At 45.2% G+C, this 25,936-nt stretch overlaps 1 protein-coding gene across 5 annotated transcripts in view; it reads left to right on the plus strand.

Annotated features, from left to right (window-relative positions):
• KAT6B (lysine acetyltransferase 6B) overlaps positions 1-25,936 on the plus strand; it is a 96,928-nt gene that overhangs the window by 65,290 nt on the left and 5,702 nt on the right. For 4 of the 5 annotated variants that reach the window (XM_048504608.1, XM_048504610.1, XM_048504607.1 and 1 more), the window contains exons 4-10: positions 4,718-4,833; positions 5,059-5,140; positions 8,508-8,640; positions 11,231-12,171; positions 13,306-13,427; positions 16,615-16,730; positions 20,117-20,258. In XM_048504608.1, the coding sequence (XP_048360565.1) occupies positions 4,718-4,833; positions 5,059-5,140; positions 8,508-8,640; positions 11,231-12,171; positions 13,306-13,427; positions 16,615-16,730; positions 20,117-20,258 (1,652 nt within the window). The remainder of the gene's footprint in view (positions 1-4,717; positions 4,834-5,058; positions 5,141-8,507; positions 8,641-11,230; positions 12,172-13,305; positions 13,428-16,614; positions 16,731-20,116; positions 20,259-25,936) is intronic. The other variant, XM_048504611.1, reaches the window with a different exon arrangement.

Raw genomic sequence — 25,936 nt, forward strand, 5'->3', positions numbered from 1 at the left:
TTTTTTTCTGAGCCATCTGAAGCCTTTAGCATTTTTGTTGTTGGCTTTTTAGAGTAGAAGAGTTTGGATTTATACCCCACCTTTCTCAACTGTAAGGAGCCTCAAAGCTGCTCACAGACTCCTTTGATTGGAGAGGAGACGTCTGAGGGGGGATATGATTGAAGTCTATAAAATTATGCATGGGGTAGAAAATGTTGACAGAGAAATTTTTCTCTCTTTCTCACAATACTAGAACCAGGGGGCATCCATTGAAAATGCTGGAGGGAAGAATTAGGACTAATACAAGGGAACACTTCTTCACAAAACGTGTGATTGGTGTTTGGAATATGCTGCCACAGGAGGTGGTGATGGCCACTAACCTGGATAGCTTTAAAAAGGGCTTGGACAGATTTATGGAGGAGAAGTCGATCTATGGCTACCAATCTTGATCCTCCTTGGTCTGAGATTGCAAATCCCTTAGCAGACCAGGTGCTCAGGAGCAGCAGCAGCAGAAGGCCATTGCTTTCACATCCTGCCTGTGAGCTCCCAATGGCACCTGGTGGGCCACTGCGAGTAGCAGAGAGCTGGACTAGATGGACTCTGGTCTGATCCAGCAGGCTAGTTCTTATGTTCTTATGTTCTCTCCCCACAACAGGAACCTTGTGAGGTAGGTGAGGTTTAGCTCTTGGTCACATGGAGGAGCAGGGAGACAAATCCGGTTCACCAGATTAGAGTCCGCTGTTCATATGGAGGAGTGGAGACTCAAATCCAGTTCTTCAGATTCGAGTCCACAGCTCTCAATCACTACAAAGCATGGAAGTTATTCTGCTATTGTCCCTGACATTTTTTTTACTGCCCTCTGTTCTCCTGATGTAGTGGTGGAGAGCGAAACCTTGTCTCACTGAAAGATAGAAGCCCAATTGTGACCCCTCTTCTTCCTGTGGAACGCTCTGCTGTGGGTGTGGCTCTTCAGGGCAGGCCTTCAAGCAGAGCGTTCCAAAGGAAGAAGAGGGGTATTTGGTCACAATTGTGCTTCTATCTTTTGGTGGGACAAGGTTTAGTAGCTTAAATTTTCTTGGTCTTGGAGGTCCAGCGAATGACCACGGGGCTGAAAGAAATCCTTGCCAGTAATCTTAACTTCTGCCACCCCGTTCCCCTCGTCCTTCTGAATCTAACCCCACAATCTGTTATGCCTGAAACTGCTAGCTGGGGCGCCAGCTGGATGATATTGTGCCCATTTTTTTCAGTGAAAGCCTGCCGGGCGACCTTGGGCCAGTCACAGTCCTCTCAGAACTCTCTCAGCCCCACCTACCTCACAAGGTCTCTGTTGGGGAAAGGAAAGGTGATTCTAAGCCCCTTTGAGACTCCTTCTGGCAGAAGAACAGCAGGGTATAAAAACCCGCTCTTCTTCTTGATTGAACACCCCCCGCCCCGAGTCCCGCTTTTCTGCTGAAGCCAACTCACGCATGTGCAGCTAGACTTAATGTATCCTTGATCCCAAGCTATCCCTGTCTCCTCATGTTGTCTATCTGCCTTGTGTCAATTTTTTTTGCTTGCATGCTCATTGGGACGAGGGTTGACCTCTTGTGCGGCAACAGCCGCTGAGCTGTATAAATAAATGAATGATAAATTGAACTACTGGCAAAATCCAGGACTTCAGAGAACCTGTGACAGCTTGGAATAAGAACATAAGAACAAGCCAGCTGGATCAGACCAGAGTCCATCTAGTCCAGCACTCTGCTACTCGCAGTGGCCCACCAGGTGCCTTTGGGAGCTCACATGCAGGAGGTGAAAGCAATGGCCTTCTGCGACTGCTGCTCCCGAGCACCTGGTCTGCTAAGGCATTTGCAATCTGAGATCAAGGAGGATCAAGATTGGTAGCCATAGATCGACTTCTCCTCCATAAATCTGTCCAAGCCCCTTTTAAAGCTGTCCAGGTTAGTGGCCATCACCACCTCCTGTGGCAGCATATTCCAAACACCAATCACATGTTGCGTGCAGAAGTGTTTCCTTTTATTAGTCCTAATATGATGCGGCTGGCCTCCACTCGGGCCAGGGCCTTTACGGCTCTGGCCCCTGCCTGGTGGAACACTCTACCACCAGCTGTCCGGGCCTCTGCTTGGGACGCTTGGAGAGTTCTGTAGGGCCTGCAAGACCCGAAGAGTGTTCCACCCGAGACGCCGGAGAGACCAGCCCGGCTGAGGGGTGCCCTGCTTTCATCCTCCCCCTGCTGTATAGGGTCCCCTAGCATCATGGGGACCCATCATTCGCAATATCTTCGGGAGGGTTGCATATGGGTTCGTGGGATACTGTTTTAGAATGAAAATTTTAAACTTTTATATATTTATGTTTATATATGCTTTTATATTGTTCACCGCCCTGAGCCCTTTGGGGATAGGGCGGTATACTAAATCAAATAATAAATAAATAAATAAATAAATAAATAATTCTTCCCCCCAGCATTTTCAATGAATTCCCCCTGGTTCTAGTATTGTGAGAAAGAGAGAAAAATTTCTCTCTATCAACATTTTCTACCCCATGCATAATTTTATAGACTTCAATCATATCCCCCCTCAGACGTCTCCTCTCCAAACTAAAGAGTCCCAAATGCTGCAGCCTCTCCTCATAGGGAAGGTGCTCCAGTCCCTCAATCATCCTCGTTGCCCTTCTCTGCACTTTTTCTATCTCTTCAGTGTCCTTTTTGAGATGATATCCTTTTTGAGATGAATGGTCAGTATTCTGCAACCCCAGCCCACGTGGTCCCCTTTGCTTCTGCTGCTAAGAGTCAGCTGGTGAAGGAGCGTGTCTGAATAATGGGGGTGGGGGGGAGATCCGTTCCAGGCACCGCTTTGTTTTTGTTCCCTAATTACAGACTAGGTTAGGACCATTTTCCGCTTGCATTTTATGAGAGGCAGAAGGCAGTCTGGCCCAAGGAAACATGGGTTGGAATCACTGGCACAGTCGATGCCTGGAGGCCCATAACCCTGTCGACCCTCTGGGCAATTTCGAGTGGGAGCCACTGAAAAATGGCTGCCGTGAGGTACTGGGGCCAATCACAAAGGGTTTTCAAATTGCAAACCAAGCATCTGTTGGGTTGGGGCTCTTATGCTACAATGAGGTGGAGAAAAAACAGGGCTGGCTCTTTGGTTTGGAGAATAAACATGTGGACAACAGAAGACCCTTTGGTGGGCACCATGGAACCAGGTTGGGATCACTGTCCTTGTCCATTTCTGCTTCCAATGGGTTTCTGACAAGCCCTGGATTTCCACATGCATCGCACGAGGTATCTAACCTTCTCACCTTCAACCTCAGGACAGCAGATACAGTGTTGTCTGAGAAAGGACGCAATGACGCGGCTGGCCTCCACTCGGGCCAGGGCCTTTACGGCGCTGGCCCCTGCCTGGTGGAACACTCTCCCTCCAGCTGTCCGGGCCCTGCGGGACCTTGGTGATTTCTGCAGGGCCTGTAAGACTGAGTTGTTCCACCAGGCCTTTGGAGCAACCAGCCGCTGAGTTGTGCCCCCCCCCCCCCAGGTCATGGGTCCCCAATATCATCGGGACCCATTATTGAGACCTACAGGTCCTAATACCATCAGGACCCATTACCTCTCCCTCCTCCTTCTAGGAGGATTAGGTTTAGGTGGGATGCCATCTTAGGATACAACTGCTGTTTTTGTATCCTATTCCATATATTTATGGAAGTCTGATTATGATGATTTTATACACGGTTTTTATGTTGTACACCGCCCAGAGCCCTCCGGGGATGGGGCGGTATATTATATTAAATAAATAAATAAATAAAAAATATAAGTCACAGATTTGAACAATACCCATTTCTCCTTGCAGTTGTATAGCTTTCTGACCCACCTGTTGTAAGCACTATAGAAAAATATACCAATAGCAGATGGGATTGAAGACACTAAATCATGTAATGCTGTTGAGTATCCCCTGACTAGTTGTTTAACTAAAATGGCCCAAAGGTCATAATCTTCCGAAGTAGTTTAACACAAAACGAAAGGTCAGACAATTGTGTCAATTTGTCCAGGTAGCGTGAACAGAAAACACAAACAAACGGAAATCCTGAACAGCCACTCCTCATCCTGTTCATGAGAGATATTTCTGGGAATAGGCAGCACTGCGGAGTTCTGCTGGGAAAACACATCATAGGCCGTTTCTGAACGGCACAATTATACTTGGTTGCAGTCATTTTTTTTACAATCCAGGTCTATTTTATCCTGGCTTCTCCCTTTGCATGGCTGCCTGTTTCTATGAAGAAATTGAGTGAAGGCTGGGAGGGAATATTCCAGTGCGTTTCGCACGAGCCCGGACCTTTTGTATTTACACCATAAGTGTATCTGAGCATGCCCAGTGTCCCGCGTTCTGATTGGCTGTTGTTTTTGAGCGGCAGCTTGAATGAATGTCAGGCAGGGAGATCAGGCAGCTGAGTGAGAAAAATAAACTGTTTCTGCTCCTGTGATGTTTGCAAGATAGCGGGCTCGCCCCGGGATTTTTTTTTTTGCTAAAAATCACCAAATTGACAGTTTTTGAAAATCCCAGGATGAGGGAAATATCGCAGGGCAAACCCGTTTAAGGACCAGGAACCGTGCAAACTTCTGGGTCAGACTGGGATATTTCCCTCGCTCAACCCAAGATATTTGGACCGTGCAGAAACAACCATAGATATTTGGGGTGTTCTGAAACTCTGTGAAACCTCATGTATAAATATTATCTTTTTGTAGGGCATCCATCGTGTTTGAAATTTTGTCTGGAGTTGACGACAAATGTGAAGGCATTAAGATGGCAGTGCATTGAATGCAAGACATGCAGTGCCTGTAGAATCCAAGGCAAAAATGCGGTAAATTTTAATCCCTTAATACGATAATAATGTTTGGTGTAATTTTCAGCCTTTTTAGGGCTAATTGAACCAAGTTTATAGGTTTAGCTAACAGGGACTCTGTAATATGGATGAAATAATGTTTGATGATGATGATGATGATGATGATGAATGCTTTTGCTTAACCGTGAAATTAAAAATGTATGTGAGATCACTTTGCTTCCCCCTCCCTTTTTGTTTGTTTAGGATAATATGCTTTTCTGCGATTCTTGCGACAGAGGATTCCACATGGAATGCTGCGACCCGCCTCTTTCCCGAATGCCAAAAGGTGAGCAGTAAAGGCTTTTCAAAAACATGCGTCCTGTGTGGTCGCCTTCCTTGGATAATATAATTTTTCATGTGGCATCATAAATAGATTTAGTGAATTATTTATGTGGTTGCTAACGTTGGTCAGACAGTCTGTTGGGTCTGCAACCTGCGGCTCTCCAGATGTTCATGGACTACAAATCCCATCGGCCCAACCTTGGCATGACATTGCTGTCATGGGCTTGGAATTTAGTCCCTGCCAAACGACATTTGAAGAAACGCAAATTGAGTCTAGCTCTGTTTGCTGTGAGCATTTGAAATGCTCCCTCTTCTGTATCTGTTGGTCGTGTCTGTCCCAGACGGAGCGTTGTGTGCTGTAGGAGGAACAGCTCATGGATGGGAAGCTGAAGGCCAGCTGGAAGGGTGCCAGGGATCATGCTGAATTCATGGCCGAGTATGAACTTGAACCCGTATCTCCCAGCTCAAAGCCTAATGACTCTCACACCAGGCTCCTTGGTGGGGAGAACTTTGGCTTTCTTGTTGCAGAGTTCAGGAGGTGCTCAGAGATCGTTGAAGGGAAATGGTGCTACCTCTTTGACTTCTTTCCTGCCAAAATGACAGATGAGTCAGGGACTGATGAATTTCTTGCATGATTAAAACACGGGTTTTCAGCATTGATAACCTTGGCACTCTTTTGCCTTTCTCTTCTATTTATATGTTTGCAGTATTAAGCGATTTGTGGGTTAGCCCATCAGTTATCTGTTGAAGTACTTCAGCCAAAACAGCATTAAAAATGAATAGCTTTGCTTATTGGGGTAGTGAGAGCCAGTGTGGCGTAGTGGTTGGGAGCAGCAGTGGCGTAGTGGTTAAGAGCAGGTGCACTCTAATCTGGAGAACTGGGCTTGATCCCCCGCTCTGCCACTTCAGCTGTGGAGGCTTATCTGGGGAATTCAGATTAGCCTGTGCGCAGTGGTGGGATCCAAACATTTTAATAACAGGTCCCGATGGTGGTGGGATTCAAACAGTGGTGCTGCCACACACACACACCTCCAGTCCCTATTGGGCAGGGAGGTTGCTTTAGTAACCCCTTCTCAGCACTCAGAAAAAATTAGTAACCACTTTTAGAGAAGTGGTGAGAACTGGTTGGATCCCACCTCTGCCTGTGCGCTCCAACATACGCCAGCTGGGTGACCTTGGGTGAGTCAAAGCTCTTCAGATCTCTCTCAGCCCCACCCACCTCACAGGGTGTTTGTTGGGGGGAGGGGAAGTGAAATGAGATTGTAAGCCCCTTTGAGTCTCCCTGCAAACTCCTCCTCCTCCACCTCCTCCTCCTCTTCTTAGAAGAAGAAGAAGAAGAAGAAGACTTTGGATTTATATCCCCCCTTTCTCTCCTGCAGGAGACTCAAAGGGGCTGACAATCTCCTTGCCCTTCCCCCCTCACAACAAACACCCTGTGAGGTGGGTGGGGCTGAGAGAGCTCCGAGAAGCTGTGACTAGCCCGAGGTCACCCAGCTGGCGTGTGTGGGAGTGCACAGGCTAATCTGAACTCCCCAGATAAGCCTCCGCAGCTCAGGTGGCAGAGCTGGGAATCAAACCCAGTTCCTCCAGATTAGATACATGAGCTCTTAACCTCCTATGCCCTGACACTCTCAGCCAATCACATACTCTCAGCTCTGACAGCCCTGACATCATAACCTTATTTTCTTCCAAGCTAGTATTTGAATGGGAGACTTTCAAGAATATAATGGTTGTGTGTGGGGGGGGGGGGGGGGGGGGGGCAGGCAATGGCAAACCACCTCCCAACATCTCTTGGCTTGAAAACGCTACAGGGTCGTTGTTCGTCAGCTGTGACTTTATGGCAAAAAAGAAAGAAAAATGGGAGTGTGTGTCCACAAAACAGATATTTTGCAATACGGTTGTTATAGACGGATAGTCCGACATTGCTTCTGCATTCTCTGATTTGGAAATCAAATTAATCCTGAAGTCAGAGAACATTACCAATGTTAGCACTGAACCATTTGCTGCCCTTGGGTGAAAAATGTTGTACGCTGCTTGGGTGAAGATGGATCATACAGCAGGAAGGAAGTTGGAATGTAAATGATGCTGCTTGTGACCCAGCCTGTGATCCTTGTAACCTGCAATGGAATAATATATTCCAGCTCTTAATTCCAGGGAACTACCGATTCTGTGCATGGAACGGTAATTGAGCTGAACCTCTTTGGGACAATTGTCTGAACTGCAGGATAAAAACGCAGTAGTTTTCCTTCGCCTGCCTTTTTCTGGACTATTTGCTGTTTATGGTTGGTTGTTTATGTATGCTTTTCTGCCTCAATGATCCTTGCTGGTTTGCTTGCACTCATGCATTTCTCTTCCAGGGTGTTTTCCAGAGGCGTAGCTGGGCCGTACTGCGCACTCTGCGTCTCCCCCCCCCCCCCCCCCCCCCCCCACCACACACACTTACCTTAGTTCAGGCTGAAAGTGCAGGCTGGGAAAAGTGGCTTGTTCACTTGAGGCTGAATACGGCCTGGTGAATCTGGTGTCCATGGCCTCTTTATGAACCTGGTGTCCATACCCCGACTGAAAGGCAGATAGCAGACTCCAGAGATGCTAGACTCAAGTAAACCAGTTTTTCTTCCATCATAACGCATAGTGACCAGACGTCCCACTTTTGGCGGGACAGTCCAGCTTTTAAGCAATTTGTCCCATGTCCCGTGGGTTTTTAAAAATCTACCGATTTTTGGAAGGCTGCCGCACTGCCTTCTGGGGTGGTCCCCTTTTCCCACCCTGTCACAGGGCGGGAAACAGGGGAGCCCCCCAGAAGACAGTGTGGCAGCCTCCCGTGCACGCAACAGGGCGGGAAACAGGGGAGCTCCCCAGAAGGCAGTGCGGCAGCCTCCTGCGCTGCCGCACTGCCTTCTGGGGCACTCCCGGTGACAGGGCGGGAAACCAGGGAGCGCCCCAAAAGGCAGTGCTCTCCTGCAACCGCATGCGCGCGTGCGCATCCCAGTTAAAAAAGGTGAAAATCTGGTCACCTTATCATAACCTTACTTTCTACTAAGGAAGAATGAGGGTAGAATCATAGAGTTGGAAAAGACCACCAGTGCCATCCAGACCAACCCCCTGCCATGCAGGAACACACAATCAAAGCACTCCAGGCAGAGGGCCATCTGACCTCTGTTTAAAAACCTCCAGAGAAAGAGACTCTATCACCCTCCGAGGCAGCACATTCCACTGTCAAACAGCCCTTATCGTCAGGAAGTTCTTTCTAATGTTTCAGTGGAATCTCTTTTCCTACAGAGGATAAGTTTGTTATCTTGATGCCAGTTAGATAAGAGGTTACCATAAAGAGTGAGAACAATTCATGGGATTTATTTTGAATATCGTTGCAGGTATGTGGATTTGCCAGGTCTGCAGACCAAAGAAAAAAGGAAGAAAGTTACTTCACGAGAAGGCCACACAGATAAGGCGGCGATATACAAAACCTATTGGACGACCAAAAAACAAACTAAAGCAACGAATGTTGTAAGTGTTATTTTATTTCCTTTTATGGCAGTGAGGAACTTGAGATCACATTCTTGTAAGGGGTGGGTGGGGGTTAGTTCACCCACTTAAACCTGATTCAGACGGTGGCCTCATGGCTGCTTCTTGGGGACAAAGGAGACCGCTGTCTAGTCATGAAAATGCAGCCGGTGACCTTAAATGTCTGTGCCTTCCTCAGAAGAAGCTCATGGCTATAACCCTTCCTGTGCTGTGTTACAAGGATTGTGTGCTGTGTTACAAGGATTACAGGAGTAATTCAGAACCACTTCATGATGCATTCACATAACATGGACTGGAATACATTATTCAAGAGTGGCCACACTTGGTGTGTTATATTGATTGCAGAATGATTTGTGTGCGTATGTAAGGGAAACATTGGATTTTACTTGGCTGGTAGAATGTGACCAAATGGGAAGACTGTAATAATGCTATTGCTGGATTTATTTGAGTTCCTTCCGAAGGGTTAGTAGTGGCATGGCTCTGTTTAAAAGAACTTTGTGGATTCGAATGATCGTATGAAATCATATAGCAGTGAGAGCTTGGTCACTTCTGCTGGCAGACGTTATTAACATCTGTGGCACCTGGCCGTGGGCTCTGAAGTTGTGATGCTTCTCTTCTAAAATCAAAATATTCAGACTTATGTGAAACGTTTTTAATAAGGGTGCGCATGTTAATAGCTAACCACGTTCAGTCACATGTTGGGGTAGAGAAATAATGGGTGAGGACCAGATTTAAGACTAGTTAGCTGTTCAGCAAACCAGATGGCATCTTCATTTCTATTTACATGTAAACTGATGTTATCAATTAGTTTCACCATTAAGGGAAAAAAATCGCACGCACGCATGCACGCACACACCAGTTGTAAAAGGAAACCATCTTCTATAGTATAATCTGTTAATTAAAAAGTTGTACGTGCACCAGAGAAGGGAAAGGAATTTGGTGCCCTTGTGCAACTCTTCAGTTTAATCACTCTTCCTGGCTCTGTGCATTTTTCTTTAACTGAAAGCACCATGAGCAATTTGAGTTAATAAAAAAAAAAGATTTAGCCTTTAGCTAAATCAACGCAGATTGTACACCTTCCCAGTTAAATTCAGATCTGCTTTACCTTCCATGCAGTGGTGGGATCCAAAAATTTTAGTAACAGGTTCCCATGGTGGTGGGATTCAAACTGTGGCGTAGCGCCAATGGGACTGGGCGGGGCACGATGGGGGCGTGGCCGGGCATTCCGGGGGCGGGGCATTCCTGGGCAGGGCTGTGGCAAGGACGCAGCCACTGTGCCGGTCCCTGGGTGGGAAGCGAGATGCCTGCGCGAGCGCGGGGCTGCCATGCGCTGCGCGGTGCGTTTCCTCACTGCTGGAACTGCTCCAAGTTCCTGCTTGGCGCTGCTGGTGAGGGAGGGCGTAACTAAGGCGCTTAAAATCCGCGATGGCAAAATCACCAATTAGTAACCCCCTCTCGGCACACACAAATAATTAGTAACCTACTCTCGGGAACCTGTGAGAACCTGCTGGATCCCACCTCTGCTTCCATGGCATGCATTTTCCCAGTTGTCGTTTTCTTTAGCCCTTCTGCAGGATTCTTCATAATAAGGCGAACTTTAACAGGCCCCTTCTGCACAGCACAGGCAGAGTGGGTTGCAGTTGGGATAAAGTAACCCACTCTCCTGTTTTTGCGTCCACAGGCCTCCATGCAGGCAGCGAACAGAGCCCACAGAACCAATGTGGGTTTTTTTGGTACCTCCCTCCACTGCGTAGCTACACAGGCAGGCAGGCAGGCTTGGACCCCCACAGCCATGCTGACGTCCCTTTGACCTTGCGTGGCCACGCAGCTGAGAGGCAGGACCTCTACAAACCCAGGGAAGCGCAGCCGATTAAAGCGCTTCCTGGCCAGCCGCCAATATAATGACATCATAATATAGCAGCGTGGTAACAACATATCAACATAATAACAAATTATAATGGCCAAGTTGGCCAAGTTTGATTGTCACACAAGCCATAGATCCATACTTTGTCCTGGGACAACCAGATTGTCATCATGTAGCCTGTCAGGAGCAGCAGTGGCGTAGGAGGTTAAGAGCTTGTGTATCTAATCTGGAGGAACCGGGTTTGATTCCCAGCTCTGCTGCCTGAGCTGTGGAGGCTTATCTGGGGAATTCAGGTTAGCCTTTGCACTCCCACACACGCCAGCTGGGTGACCTTGGGCTAGTCACAGCTTCTCGGAGCTCTCTCAGCCCCACCTACCTCACAGGGTGTTTGTTGTGAGGGGGGAAGGGCAAGGAGATTGTCAGCCCCTTTGAGTCTCCTGCAGGAGAGAAAGGGGGGATGTAAATCCACACTCTTCTTCTCTTCTTCTTCTTTATTATCGCAAAAAGCAACCCTCATTTTAAGAGGAGTCGAAGAATATATGTGATGAAATAAAACAGGCTTCCTTCTTTACTTATCGTGATATTTGCACATTCAGTGTTAAGCTAACAGGCATGAATGATTTGAATGTAGGCCTGTTCCTTATTGATTTCTTATCCTTGGTTCTTCCATGCTGACTTCTTATTTTTCCGAATTTCTTTCTTGCGTAGGTCTGTAACCAGTGATGAAGGATCCATGAGTGCATTCACAGGAAGGGGGTCACCTGGTAGGGGTCAAAAGACTAAAGTCTGTACCACACCTTCATCTGGTCATGCTGCATCTGTGAAGGATTCAAGCAGCAGATTGGCTGTTACAGACCCCACCCGGCCTGGTGCCGTCACCAAAATCACCACCACCACCAAAATCACCACCTCCACCTACATACCTGCCTCTACACTTAACGTTAACAAGAAAACCAAAGGGCTCATTGACGGCCTTACTAAGTTTTTCACACCGTCACCCGATGGTCGCAGATCACGAGGTGAAATAATAGACTTTTCAAAGCATTATCGTCCAAGGAAAATGGCCTCTCAGAAACAGTCATGTGCTTCTCATGTGTTGGCTACAGGTACCACACAAAAGCTAAAACCTTCTTCACTTCCACCCCCAACCCCCATCTCTGGTCAGAGCCCCAGTTCACAAAAATCCGGCACGTCCGTCTCTTCTAACTCTCCCCAAAGCTCCTCCAGTCAGTCAAGCGCACCTTCCTTTAGCAGCCTTCCCAGTAACAGTCAGCTAAAGGGACTTTTCGACGGACTTTCTCATATTTATACCACTCAGGGACAGTCTCGAAAAAAGGGACACCCGAGTTATGCACCACCCAAGCGTTTGCGGCGCAAAGCAGTGTTCTCTTCCGCCTCCAAGTCTAACGCTGCTTTCTATGGAAGGAAAGATGTTAGAAGTAGGTTTCTCTCTCATTCCTCCGCCTCTGGATGGGGTATGTCTAGAGGACGCTCTTTTAAAGCCATTGCTCACTTCAAGCAAACAACTTTCCTTAAAAAGCGCAGGATTCTAGGCAGATTAAAGTATAAAGTGACCCCTCAGATGGGGACCCCCTCACCAGGGAAGGGGAGCTTGGCAGACGGAAGGATTAAACGTGATCTGGATGATGGTAAGCAACAGGTCAAAGCGCCAACCAAACCCGCGTCCCGTCCAAATCCAGATTCTTATTTTGTCACATAGGTCTCGGCTATTCTTCTCGTTCTCACTTCACTCTCGTACAACAAGCAGTGAACTCTGACCTCGTAACTAATGCTGACTAAACCTCCGGAGTGTTTTTCCGACTAATACTGTACCACCTCGTTGTTTGTCGGTTTTTTGCGTCCGTAGTGACACTAGCTCTCCCCTCCTCACCCCGATGTCTTCATGATGTTGCTTTGTGCCTTTGTGAATGCCGTATCGGTAGCCACTTCATTCTGTCCCTTGCCCTCTCTCTGGCCGCACCGCTGTCGGCGTTTGTCAGGACAACCATTTCCACTCTTCATTTCCCTCTCCTCCATTGCTTTTCCATGACCAATTCCATCCTGCTGCGCAGCGCTGGATCTGTACTTTTGTGAAATTTTACTCCTCCCAGTTTTTTTAAAATAAATCTTTCCTTTTCTTTAAAATAAATTGTCTGTGCTCTTAACTGTAGTCCAGTTCTATCCTGTTTTAAATAGTGTTGTCTAAGCTTAGTTTCGTGCCAGAGGTTGTGTTTTACTTTTTAAAAAATGCAAGTCGCACAGGAGGTTTGCCAGAATATGTGAAATCTGTGTTCTTGTCTGTATTGTTTGACATAGGTTTAATTTGTTTGCCTCGACCTCTGGAAAAAGCAAGTCTAGAGGACATGCTTTTAAATTATAGGCTAGAAATAGAAAGTTAAAGTCTGTGTGAAGACAGAAGAGCTGATATAGATGATGATTCTGGTAGCATGCATTTTAAACAGATGTGCAAGCGTGGCAATTGTAATATTCTAACAATGATAAAAGCTTGCCATCTGACCTAGGAAGTATGGGAAAAACAAGTTAAGGCTCATTCCGCGCATGCAGAATAATGCACTTTCAAACTGCTTTCAGTGCTCTTGGAAGCTGTGCGAAATAGCAAAATCCACTTGCAAACAGTTGTGAAAATGGTTTGAAAACGCATTATTTTGCGTGTGCGGAAGGGGCCTAAGAGTTGTGGCTGCTAATGGAATAAGACTAGGAGTCTGTATAGTATTGTCACCATCCTGTTGGTGAATAATCTCTCTGCTGGTTTTGAACAACAGGTACTGAAATCAAAATAAGCATCAAACAAGAAAACACAGATTTATTTCTGGTGGGAACCAAGGACATTGTTACCGAAGAAGATCTGGAAATATTTAAGCAAGCTCGAGAACTTGCCATGGAGGTAAGATTCATGCCAAGTGCTGGTCCTGGTAATAAATAATACTGTGGCAATGTAAACAGCCAGATGAAGAAGAGAAATGGGTATATACACATACCCACTTGCATCATTCATTCATTAAAGGCAGGCTTTGTATGGTAATACTTCTCCCTCTGAACTGGATGACGTCTCAAGTGATTCCAACTGTTCAATCACTTGCTTCTTTTTGCTGTGGGACTCACCCCTTCTTCCCAAGTCCTTCCCTGTCTCCAGGGAGAGCAGTCGGCTCAGTTGCCTGTGCTTGGCCTGATGTACTTACAATACAACAACCTTTATTAGGCATATTAAAATAGGCTCCAGAGCGTTACAGACATTTCTGAAGTACAAATCAAAAGTACATTCAAAGCACAGACAGATAAACTGAATCTAGCACTGGCCGTTACTTAGAAAATTCTGTCACTTGTAAAAGAAATTTTGCTACTTTTTCCAAGAGCATGGCCTCTGTGTTATTTAACAAAAGCTCCACAACAGAGTTGTCAGAGTCTCTTTCAGATTTGTCTAAAACCAGCCCAGGAGAGAAATTCCTAATACCCACATATCTCGGACAGTCAAGTATAATGTGAGCAAGAGTCTCCACTTGGTTTTTACAGTGTGGACAGACCCGATCCTGGAGAGGGATAGATAGGTAGCGACCCTTTGTAATGGCCGATGGAAAAGTATTGCATCTGGCCCTTGTAATAATCCATCTCTGTTGGGGTTCCGTTAATAGTTCAAGATATTTGGCTATGTGCCCCTGTTCTGGTACTATTCCGACAGAAAGGGGTGAGCATGATTTATTTGCTTGGCCCAACAAGATATGGTATTCCTGTTCTAGAAGTCTGGTTTTTAAGGTTTGCATAATCTCTCTGGGTGACAGCATACAGAGATCTTCAAGTATTAAACCTAGAGAGTAGATTTTTGATTTAATAAGTTGATACCATTCGGAGGCAAATAGGTCTGGGTGCACAATATATGTTAAACTGCGCTCATCAGAGTTAAAACATAGTTTGATCCAATACTTGAATGTATTCAGCCATGCTCTTGTTTCAAGTAGGTTCTGACCAGTTTCTAAGCATAGAACAGCATATGGTACCGAGTGTGGTACCCCAAGTATTTTGTAGAGGAAGCCAGATTGTATTCTTTCAACTGATTTGTTCCATGCAGCTATCCATAGGGGAACTCCATAGAGAAGTTGCTGAACTACCTTGGAGTTGAAAACCTTTAGAGCTGCGGGGACTTCTTCTCTAATTCTTCTAATCAACTGATGGGACAGTGGGAATCACCTGAGATGTTCTCCTGTGCTCAGAGGAGAAGGACCCTTCTCTAGCTTAAATCTATTTGTCTGTGTGGACAATGGAGCTTAAGCAAGAATGACTCCTGTATCTTGTCACAGCACTCCTATGTCTTTTAAGAAGTTCAGAGTTGTCTACGCTTATGTTTTCTCTGTCTTGCCTAAAGCCAGCTACCAAGACCTGCATTTTTATGTCCATTCTCACTTGGAGGAGATCATTTTTGCCTGATGGGTAATTCCTCCCTGTGGGGCAGGAGGTGGGAACAGATCCCAGCTTTCTGTGACCATGGTTGGGGGCACTGTTTTCCTTGTGTAGTTCTTTTCCTGCTTCTGTATGGGGTGTTAAACACCAGATGGTAAATCTGTGTAGGGTCATCAAATGTAAGTGAATTTATTTGCTGCTTTAAAACTTTAAAATATCTTGACCAAGCTAGTAAAGTGCTCACTTAAACTGTGCGGTTGCGAACTGGTCTTGACTATCTTCTGTTGGTTTTCCTTCGAGCTGGCCAGATTTCTAATTTCGTTTTTGGACAAAGAGGCCTAGATGCAAACCGGGTGGCTCTGCTTTTTTGTCTATTTTGTATTCTATGATATTATTTATATCCTGTTAGTCCCCAATAATTTTTTAAAAATTAACAGCTCAGCAGTAATTTACTCTTGCCCCAAGAAGCCAAATTTTAACTAAATTCCCAAGATAACCTTTATCTTCTGTTCCATGTTTTCTTTAAGACAGGGGCAGGGAACCTTTAACACTCAAAGAGCCATTTGGACCCGTTTTCCACGGAAAAAGAAAACACTGGGAGCCGCAAATAATTTTTGACATTTAAAATAAAGATAACACTGTATAGATTGGGGTTTTTTTTACCTTTTACTCCACTCATTCTGAGAAGTGCATGGATGAAACCCGCCCTGCAAGGATGGGGCTAGCGGCTTAGCCTTGCCAGCCGCCGGGAAAGCGCCCGCCCCGCTCTAACAGGGTGGGCGAGAGGGGAAGCCCGCGGCACTGCCCAACCGGCCACAGGCAATTGGTGCGCCCGCCCTGCTGCCTGCAGGGTGGGCAAGGATGAAGCCGGCAGCTTGGCCTCGCCATCCACCGGGAAAGCGCCCACCCCGTCCCAATGGGGCGGGCAAGAGGGGAAGCCCATGGCGCAGCCCAGCCGTCCGCGGGCAGTTGGTGCGCCCGCCCTGCTGCTTGCAGGGCAGGCAAGGATGAAGCCGGCAGCTCGGCTCATGGAGCCGCAGTGCAAGGGCAGAAGAGCCGCATGCGGCTCTCGAGCCGCAGGTTCCCTACCCCTGCTTTAAGATAACCTTCCCTCATTGTTACAACCATCTCAACCATCTCTGGACAATGTGATGCTTCCTATCCATGGCCTTGTTTATCCCAAGTCAGTTGGTGGGATGCAAACCAAATTGGCCATTTTGACTTTCTTCTTCCATGTTGTGCCTTTGGGACCTCTATCCCCTGGGAGCAACGTTTTGTGAATATCTGTGGAATGCATTTGCAGGGGTTGTTCCACCTTGGCTAATAGAAAAACTTAGTCTGGATGTGTCCTAGTGAGCTGTGGGCCACAACGGCCATTGTGAGCTTGAAAAAAGAGTTAGAATGGAGTGAAAACTGATCTTGACCAGTGAGAGGTTGGTTGCTCGGGCCCTGTCAGGTGGGTCCGTGTTTGCAGCTTTTAGCTGAGCTGTTTTGTGGACTTGACTGAACATTTTGTGCCTCTCATGGTGTGAAGACAGGAGGCATCTTTTGCTGCTGTTCATTCCTCTCTCAGTAGATAATGTGTGGCTTTCAGAAAACTAACAACGTCCAAAAAGTGATCCTTTTGTGCACTCACAGAAATCTCCCCCCCCCCCTTCTCCTCCTTATGTAAATAATAGAAGATCGGATGTATCAATGGTGGTGAAACAAACGGCCGGTACCCTTCGGTGATAGAATTTGGAAAATATGAAATCCAGACCTGGTACTCGTCACCTTACCCGCAGGAGTATGCAAAGTAAGAAGGCCATTCCTGTATTTTATATGCAGAATAAAAAGAAACTGCCATCCTTTTCATTACAGATTAAATTTCATTAAAACTTCCACAGTTCACAAAGTGGTCATCGTTTTTATTACTTGTAAAACCTTTCGAGCCAATACTTGGAATGTTAAATTACAACACCCCCCCCCCCCTCCCCTTGCTGAGAAATTGTTTTGCTGAGAAATTGGTGTGTGTGTGTGTCTAGCTTCAACTGCCATTACATCTGTAAAATTGTAAACACAGAGAGCTGAGGCTGCCCCTTGAAAAGGTATGTCATGATACTTCTGAGTTGCATGCAGGGATCACAGTAGGTCTTCCTTGCCAAAATATCTTTAAATCCTGAGCCACTGAGACTCAGGTTTGATAATCCCCTCCCCCCCAATTCATTGCATTCTAATTGTGAACACTTTGAACCTTGCTGAAATTTCAAATCAAATTTCAAATCAAAGAAAAACCTTTTATTGGCATAATAAACATTAATAGTGATCGTAGAGCAATTACAATCATGGTTGTAATTTAATGACATAACACAGGAACTTAGCCACCGTTTCAGAGATAGCACAACAATAGTTGTTTAATAGATGAGAATTTTTTGTTGGTCTGATAGACCTTCATTATTAACAAGTAGCAGGGTCAACAAGTTGGACCTGATGGTCTTATAAAATGGGCAGCGTAGAAGCACAGGAGTTACAGATTCTGTCTGCTTCATGCCGCACTCACAGATTCTGTCCTGGTAGGGAATTTTTAGCCGTCTTCCTGTGGTTGCTGAAATTTTGTATTGTCAATTTGATGTGATTTATAAGTAATTGGGTTGGTGGTGTCGTCATTTAAGTGAAGCATCGTACTTGAACACCAATGTAATATTCAGAAGCAGAAGTGCCCATTTGCACGGTGTGAATCAAAGGGGAGCAGTAGTTGGAAATGTTGCTTATGGACATGGGGAAACTTGGGTTCAAGGTGAAAATTTTGGCAGGCCTTTTATTGATTGATTGATTGATTGATTGATTGATTGATTGATTGATTGATTGATTGATTGATTGATTGATTGATTGATTGATCCACTTTTATACCGCTCTCCCCCAGAGGGCTCAGGGCGGTTTACAACAATAACAGTACAAGTGGATACATAAAACATATATAAAATTAAAAGCAGCGTTCAATTTCTATAACCAATTAAAATACAGATGGCATCCAACTATTAAAAACTCCTCCAAGAGGGAACAGCGGGCCTTAGTTGTTTCCGGGCACCTTATCAGCAGCTGGACTCTCCAAAGGCCCGGTGGAATTCGTTAAGGTCCCGCAGGGCCCGGACAGCTGGAGGGAGAGCATTCCACCAGGCAGGGGCCAGGGCTGTAAACGCCCTGGCCCTATAGTGGAGGCCAGCCGCATCATAGAGGGGGCGGGGATCACCAGCAAATTGGCCTCTGCTGAGCGCAGAGACCAACATGGGACATATAGGGCCAGACGGTTCAACACTCACCACTCTGGAACTGTAAACCAAGAAAAAGGCTCAGACGGGGGGAGGGAGGGTCTGTTCCCTGGATCAGATTGTGGGTACAGACTAGGGACGAAGAATTTGGACTTGCATTGTTTGCCTTTGTATTTGACTCTTGGGAGAGGACAACGGCAACACCTGTATTTCTGAGCACAGGGAATAAGAGTTCCGCGTTGTTGCTACTAAAGGGCTTAGAATGGTGGAAGCCAGTTTAAGGTTGCTCGGTAAGTTATCTAAATTCATGGGGCATAAAATGTCAGTCCCTGTCTGGATACTGGCTTGTCACACCAACATCAAGTCCGAGTGATGAAGTCATTTAAGAATCCTGGCCAAGGCAGCATTTTGAGCAAGAATAAGCTACATCTATAGTGGAAACAGGAAAATACTCTTTTACTTCCTTCTCAATTAATTGCCCTTTCAGGGAATGGAAGAAAATTCAGGGTTACATAAACATAGTCATTGTTAAGGCACTAGTGGTATGCTGCATTTAGTTTTACATATCATCTTTCAAAATAAAGAGCCATAACTACAATATTTAGTTTGCATTAAATATACACATGATGGAGGTGATTTTTTTTCCCCTGTCCTGGATTGATGATGGCTGGAAACGGTTTTCATAAATACGGTTTGAGAAGGTCACATGCAATTTTGTTGGGCCATGTGCAATTGTTGTGCTTCCTTGATCAAAGCAATTTCTGAGAGCCAGCGTGGTGTAGAGCAGGTGGATTCTAATCTGGAGAACCGGGTTTGATTCCCCACTCTCCGCCTGAGTGGCAGAGGCTTATCTGGTGAACCAGATGTGTTTCGCACTCCTGTAATCCTGCTGGGTAACCTTGGACCAGTCACAGTCCTCTCAGAACTCTCTCAACCCTACTAAAATCATGGATAGGTATTTCAGCTGCACCTCATCTATCCGATATAACGTCCGCAAGAAGCCGATGGGCTTTTTCTAGGGCTCGCTTTGATGCCTTCTCGTCAGCTAACCTGATGGGACGATTCCAAAATATTCCAAGGCACAGGAGAACCTGTGTGTGCGGCTCAGGGGAAGTAGACTCAGTGCCACATATCTTTCTGCATTGCAAGTTACACGAAGGTGAAAGGGAGCTGTTGATCCAACCATTGTTAACTCGTCATGTACATCCATTCATAGATAACTCAGATACAAATTCTGTAAGAATGCTATTAGAAGATCGTGTTTCCGCCATTTCACAGAAGGTAGCTAAATTTTGTATACTGGTGCACAACAAGCGTAGTTCCTTATTAAGAGCTGCACTGTGTGACGAGGACTGTAATAATGCCTGAAGTTAATGTTATCTATCAATAGATTTTATAATGGATTTACAATTTATATTATATTTTTGCATAAGTGGAATGCTATGTATTCACATGTATTCTGTTTTTAAACTATTGGCTGGCCTAAAGGCCGTAATAAATATCTATCTCTCAGCCCCACCAGACTCACAAGGTGTCTGTTGTGGAGAGACGAAGGGAACGGAGCTTCTAAGCCACTTTGAGTCTCCTTGCAGGAGAGAAAGGTGGGGTCTAAATCCAAACTCTTCTTCTTCTATCTCCAATTAAAACCAAGTTGCCATGTTAGCAGGAAGCATTTGCCTGGCTATGATGCGGGGTATCTGAAATTCCCACGTTTCCTTGACAGGACCCATGTGACCCTGACCTTTTAAAGATGAACATGTTACTGAGAACGATACCGTTACCTCTGTTCTTAACCAAGGCACATTTTAACTTTTATCTTTACAATACATTTGGAGAAAATGTTGAGTTTGTTTTACTGCAATACATGAAATGTTAGCGATGCTGACTTACCTTGATTTTTAAACTGACTACCTTGATTTTTAAACTCCAACAGACTGTCAAAGCTTTTCCTCTGTGAGTTCTGTCTTAAATATATGAAAAGTAAAAATATTTTGCTAAGACACTCAAAGAAGTGTGGCTGGTTCCATCCTCCAGCCAGTGAAATCTACAGAAGGAGAGACCTCTCAGTTTTTGAGGTAAGCAACGTGTTATTTGTCTCAGTAAGTGTTGCATGCTGGATGAATGGCATGACCACAGCAAAAAGGTAGTGTTCCTCTGCAGGTTTGCCCTGTCGAGCGACACCTTGTGCGCCTGAGTGCTCTACAGTAAGGAATGGCCGAATCCCCACCGGGAAATTCAATCTAGATCAAACCAAGTTTGAAAATAAACAGCACCTTTTCATCGAGGTTTCAACCTCCCCACCGCAGCATGTTTCCAGTGAAGACATCTAGGCCTATCTTGGATTCAAGAAGTGTAACAATCCCTACTACCACGCGATTGGCTTGGTGGGTCTCTCCTGATTGGCTGTCGTGCTGTGATTGGCTGTCGTGCCGTGTTGGCTGTCGTGCCATGTCTCCCCCCCCCCCCCCCCGCAAAAATGTGCTCGATCTCCCCCACCCAAGTTTCTGGTTGGTTATCGTGCTCTCATGAGAACCGCACCGCGTGATCCTGCTGTGCACTGATTGATCGTAAGGCATTTGTGTCACGCTCCATGGTGGGAAATTTGAACCAAAATTAGAATTTGAACCAAAATCCTCCCCTCCAAACTGGATCGAAGACGTGCTTTTTGGAAAAAGTAGTACTTTGAAGCATGGCGGGAAATTTGAACCAAAATTAGAATTTGAACCAAAATCCTCCCCTCCAAACTGGATCGAAGACGTGCTTTTTGGAAAAAGTAGTACTTTCAAGCAGGTTCGGCAAAGACGCGGGATAAGGGGGAGAATGAGCGCCAGAACCGGGATGAATCCTTGTTCGTCGATCAGGCAGTGGGGAGTTCTTCCTGAATCCTTGATCTTTCGCATGAGTATCATGCGATTAATTGACCTTGGGAAATCGGCCAGTGATTCAGGTAATTATGGGTGTTGTGTGATTCTGAAACACATCTTCAAATGGTTTGTTCTACTTGTGTATTTTCTTTCTGTTGCTACTGAGAATCTCCCAGTCGGTTCTTAAAAGCCATAGTGGTTTCAGTCTCCCAACCTTTGTGTACTTCTCCTGAAAACAATTTCTAAAATTTTCTGGGGTCTAGAACACATTTGCAAAAAAAAAAAAAAAGTGTTGTTAGAGGTTCCAGTATGGATTAGAGCAGCGTTTCCCAAATGGTGGGTCACCTAATGTCCGGGGCTGGGGATGGCTGTAGAAGAACCTGGCTATTCTGGTGGGGTGAGGGGGACTTGGCACAGAGGATGGGCTGAAAAGCCCCGGTGACCACACATTTTTTTTTTAAATATTTTTATTGATATTTCGGAATTATTACAGATTTATATTGTATACTTTATATACATCCTCCATATCATTTTTCCCCCTTTCTCCCCCCTCCCTCCTTCTTCTTCTCTTCTTTAGATGCGCAGCAGCAGGTCCATTCTTTTCAATCTTCTTGTCCATTTTCTTCTGTAATTCCAATTTCGTTTAGCCAGTCTTTGAATTCCATCCAAATCTCCTTCATATCCTTTTGTTTTTCTTGCCATATTTGATTTCTTGACATTGTGTCGAAAATTTCTAATTGTATTTGCTCCCATACATATTCCAACCATTTCTGCATTGTCCAGATTTTTTTGTCCTTCCACCCCAATGCTATTACTGCATGGACCGCTCTAATCATGAATTTGAAAAGTTTTCTTTTTCTTTGTTCTATTATAGTATAATCCACTATACCTATAAATAGTAAATCTATATTTATCTTTATTTTACCTTTACATATTTTTCTATGTATTTTATCACATTTTCCCACATATTTTTTACTTCTATACATTCTAGCCACATATGGGTATATATTGCATTTTTTTCTCCACAATGCCAACATTTCGGACTGAGCCCACTTATCATATATGCCAACTGTTTTAGAGTGTTCTATACCATTTTAATATTAATTTCTTCTCTAGTTCTGCATATTTATCTATTTTTATTTTATTCATATTATCTATAATCCTTTTAATAAGGTCTATGTCTTTCACTCCATCTTGTTGCCATTTTTTCCATTATGATTCTTATCATGAATTCTTGATCTTCTATCATGTTTTTGTATATAACTCCTAATATTTGTCCTTTCTTTTCCTCATATATTTTTATACAGCTTTTCATTATACACTCTTCCTCCCTCCTGGAGGCTTTTATCTTTTCCCAGATTCCTCTTAATAGTAACCAGTTTTCTTTACCTCCTTTCTCTATAAAATTTGGAAACGGTATTAATTCTCCTCTTTCATTGTACAGTTGTGCTACCTTGTATATTCCTTGTCTGTGTAGAGATCTTATTGCTTGTGCTCCTTCCTGTCCAACCATGCTCGCGAGTGGTGCCGCACCCAGTAGCCCTGGCATCCATTTTCCCTTCCATTTCTCCCAGATTTCCATTAACACCTTTCTAGGGCCTTTTAATTTTTGTCTTTCTATTTTTGAGCAACTTGAATATATTCCAAAGCTACCCGTGTTCAAGTTTATTTCATTTTCGAACTTCATCCATCTGTCTCTTTTATCTATTTGAATTCCCATCAAACTTTTTATTTGAAATGCCTCGTAATATTCCTGTAATTTTGGGAGCCCCCAGCCCATTAGTTTTTTAGACATATAGACTATTTTATTCATCACTCTTGGTTTCTCCGGTGACCACACAATGCCAGTGGTGTAGTGCTAAGGGGGCGGGGTGGGGGTGCGACGCACCGGGCACGCACCAGTGCGGGGGAGTGGAGGGGGCGTTCCAGGGGCATGGCAGGGGCGCGGGGCGCACACATGCCCCGGGCACAGTTCCCCCTCACTCCGGCCCTGCACAATGCTATCTGAATCTTCTACAGCGTTGTTAACAAAGATAAGAGGAGAACACTCTTATGTTGTGAGGAAAAAATATTATAATTTCTACATCTTGAGCGTGTACTGCTTAACTTTAGGGAGTTTTGTCTCTCAAAAGCTCATAACCCAGAAATTCTGCAAGTCTCTTAAGATTGTACCAGACTTGAACCTAGCTGATCTTCTGTAGACGATCACAGAAGCTCTCTGAAGCTAACTTAATTTGTTGAGTCTTTTGCCAATGGGAATGGGAGGAGGAGTGGTCGAATGTGATGAGGACCTTCTCTGTATTGCTACAGCAAACCCATCTATAAAAAGGGGGTTATTTCTGACCCCTCAAATTTCCGCCCCATCAGCTTGCTATTAGTAATTGGGAAGATCTATGCATGTTCCTTTTACAGAAACTTCAGAAATGGGCCCTACAAACGCAAACAATTGGGTTTGAACAAATTGGTTTCATCAAAGGGAAGTTGCCGCTTGATCACATGATAGTTCTAGCCCACCTAGCCTCCAAATATGCGAGCAAGCCACCTGATAAACTCTATGCTGCCTTCATTGATTTGAAGGCAGCCTTCGATACAGTCCCCAGAGATCTTCTCTGGGCTAAGCTTGCCACCTACGGAATTGAGGATAGACGTCTCTTCCTAATAAGGCAAATTTACTCGGGCACCAGCTGCCGCATTAAGTGTTCTCAGGAAGGCCTTCTTATGGACTCTATTGAGGCTCCCAAAGGAGTCGAACAGGGATGCGTGTTGGTCCCCACTCTTTTCAATCTTCATCTGTGTGATCTCCCTCCACTCCTGATAGGTTCCAATTTTCATGCTCCCAAGCTGTCTTCACATTACTTACCAATTTTGCTTTATGCCATCGCTGTCAAACTCGTGGCCCTCCAGATGTCATGGACTACAGTTCCCATCATCCCCTGCCAGCATCATGCTGGCAGGGGATGATGGGAGCTGTAGTCCGTGACATCTGGAGGGCTGCGAGTTTGACACCTGTGCTTTATGCTGATGATTCTGTCCTGCTTTCACGCTCCAGGGTGGGTCTGAGGCGGCTCATGAAACAGTTTTCCAAGTACTGCGACTCTAATAAATTATCAATTAATTATCAGAAAACCAAAATTATGGTTTTTGCTAGATCCCTGAAAAAATACTATTGGAAACTAAACAACGTTCCTCTAGAGCAGGTTTCTCGTTTCAAATACCTCGGCATCATTTTCTTGTATAATCTTTCCTGGACCTGTCGTCAAAAGGCAGCTCTCCCTCTGTCCTCCCCCAGCATCTCTGAAATCCTTCGTTTCTTTTATAGCGGAGGGCATTCGTTCATCCCTGCTGCGTTGAGGATCTTTAATGCAAAGATTGAATCCCAACTACTTTATGGGGCCCCTATCTGGATTCAAGCCGTGAACCATGTTTTGAACGTCCCTCAATCAAAAATTTGTCATCACATAATGGGAGTTCCAAACTGTGTTCCATACACAGCCTTGTGCTTGGAATTGGGGCAAAATATCTTAAAAGCATGGCTCAGAGCCTTTAGATTTTGGCTCCGCCTTCACTATCTTCCATCCGAACACTCTCTTCTCCCTGATACTCCAGGACACACAGGCTGACCCCTGGTTTTCTTTGATAGAGAGGAAGATCATATCTATCGATGTGCCCCTTGAATCTCTCTATTTAATGTCCTGCTCAGAAGCGTTCAATATGCTTAAAGACCGGCTTCTAGATCGGGAATTTGCAGATTTACATCTAGCAGCCAAACGAACTTGTTCCCCTATTTTTTTAAATTCCATTTGAGCAGAGTCGTATGGCCTATTTATTATCTTTATGTTTTAATGAACCTCCAATCAAGGAGAGCTCAGTTCAACGTTATGCCCTCTGCCCTACTAAATGGTAGGTTTAGCAACCTGGAAAAATCTGCAAGGTTATGCAGCTGCAAATCCACCGTGGCTGAAACCCTGGGCCACCAGCTTCTGCACTGCAGCAGATTTGCTAAAATCAGATCCAAATGTACCAATTTATACCCTCTTTTTCAATCTGAGTTACCAGATCTGATTAGATTATCCCTACTGTTGAACAACTCTGACCCTGGTTTTTGTGAAGAGGTTGCTCATTTTATTGTGGAGATAGTTGAGAGTATGTAATAGCATGTATGTATTATGGTTCTTCCTTGGTCTTTGCTCCTATTATAGTTGTATTTTAAACTTGTTGTTTGATTAAGCCAATAAAGGCTAATGTACGTATTGCTAGAGCATTGCCATTCGTTGAAACGTGAGCTCTCTGGGTTTTTAATGCTTCCTCATTGGGTGCTGGGGTACCAGCCGCTCCTGTAAGTAGCTGGACTGTTAACGTTAATTGGAAAACATAGTACGGGAAATGGCCGTCAGTGAGAACAGGCTATCGTTTTTCAGAGTCTAGCATTTATCATTTGTTGAATTCTTAACAACACACTGAGGAGCCTGTGCATTTTGTGTTCCTCCTGCTTTTTCCAACAATCCTGATGGAAGTCAGGTTCAAATAGCCAGCTCAAGGCCGAGTCATCCTTCCAAGGTTAGTAAACGGAGTACACGGTTTTCTGGGGGTGAAGTTTAGGCTACGAGGGAAGGCCCTATGGCAACCTACGCTGTAAATATGGTTTGTCTAGTCCAGGGGTCTGCAACCTGCAGCTCTCCAGATGTTCATGGACTACAAATCCCATCAGCCTCTGCCAGCATGGCCAATTGACCATGCTGGCAGGGGCTGATGGGAATTGTAGTCCATGAACATCTGGAGAGCCACAGGTTGCAGACCCCTGGTCTAGTCAATGGCGTGATGTTGCATCATCCCTGACGTAGGTCAGTAATAACCCAGTGCTTGCACGGGAAACGAATGCATGAATGAGA

This window comes from Sphaerodactylus townsendi, linkage group LG07, assembly GCF_021028975.2.
Source record: "Sphaerodactylus townsendi isolate TG3544 linkage group LG07, MPM_Stown_v2.3, whole genome shotgun sequence".
Taxonomy (NCBI): domain Eukaryota; kingdom Metazoa; phylum Chordata; class Lepidosauria; order Squamata; family Sphaerodactylidae; genus Sphaerodactylus; species Sphaerodactylus townsendi.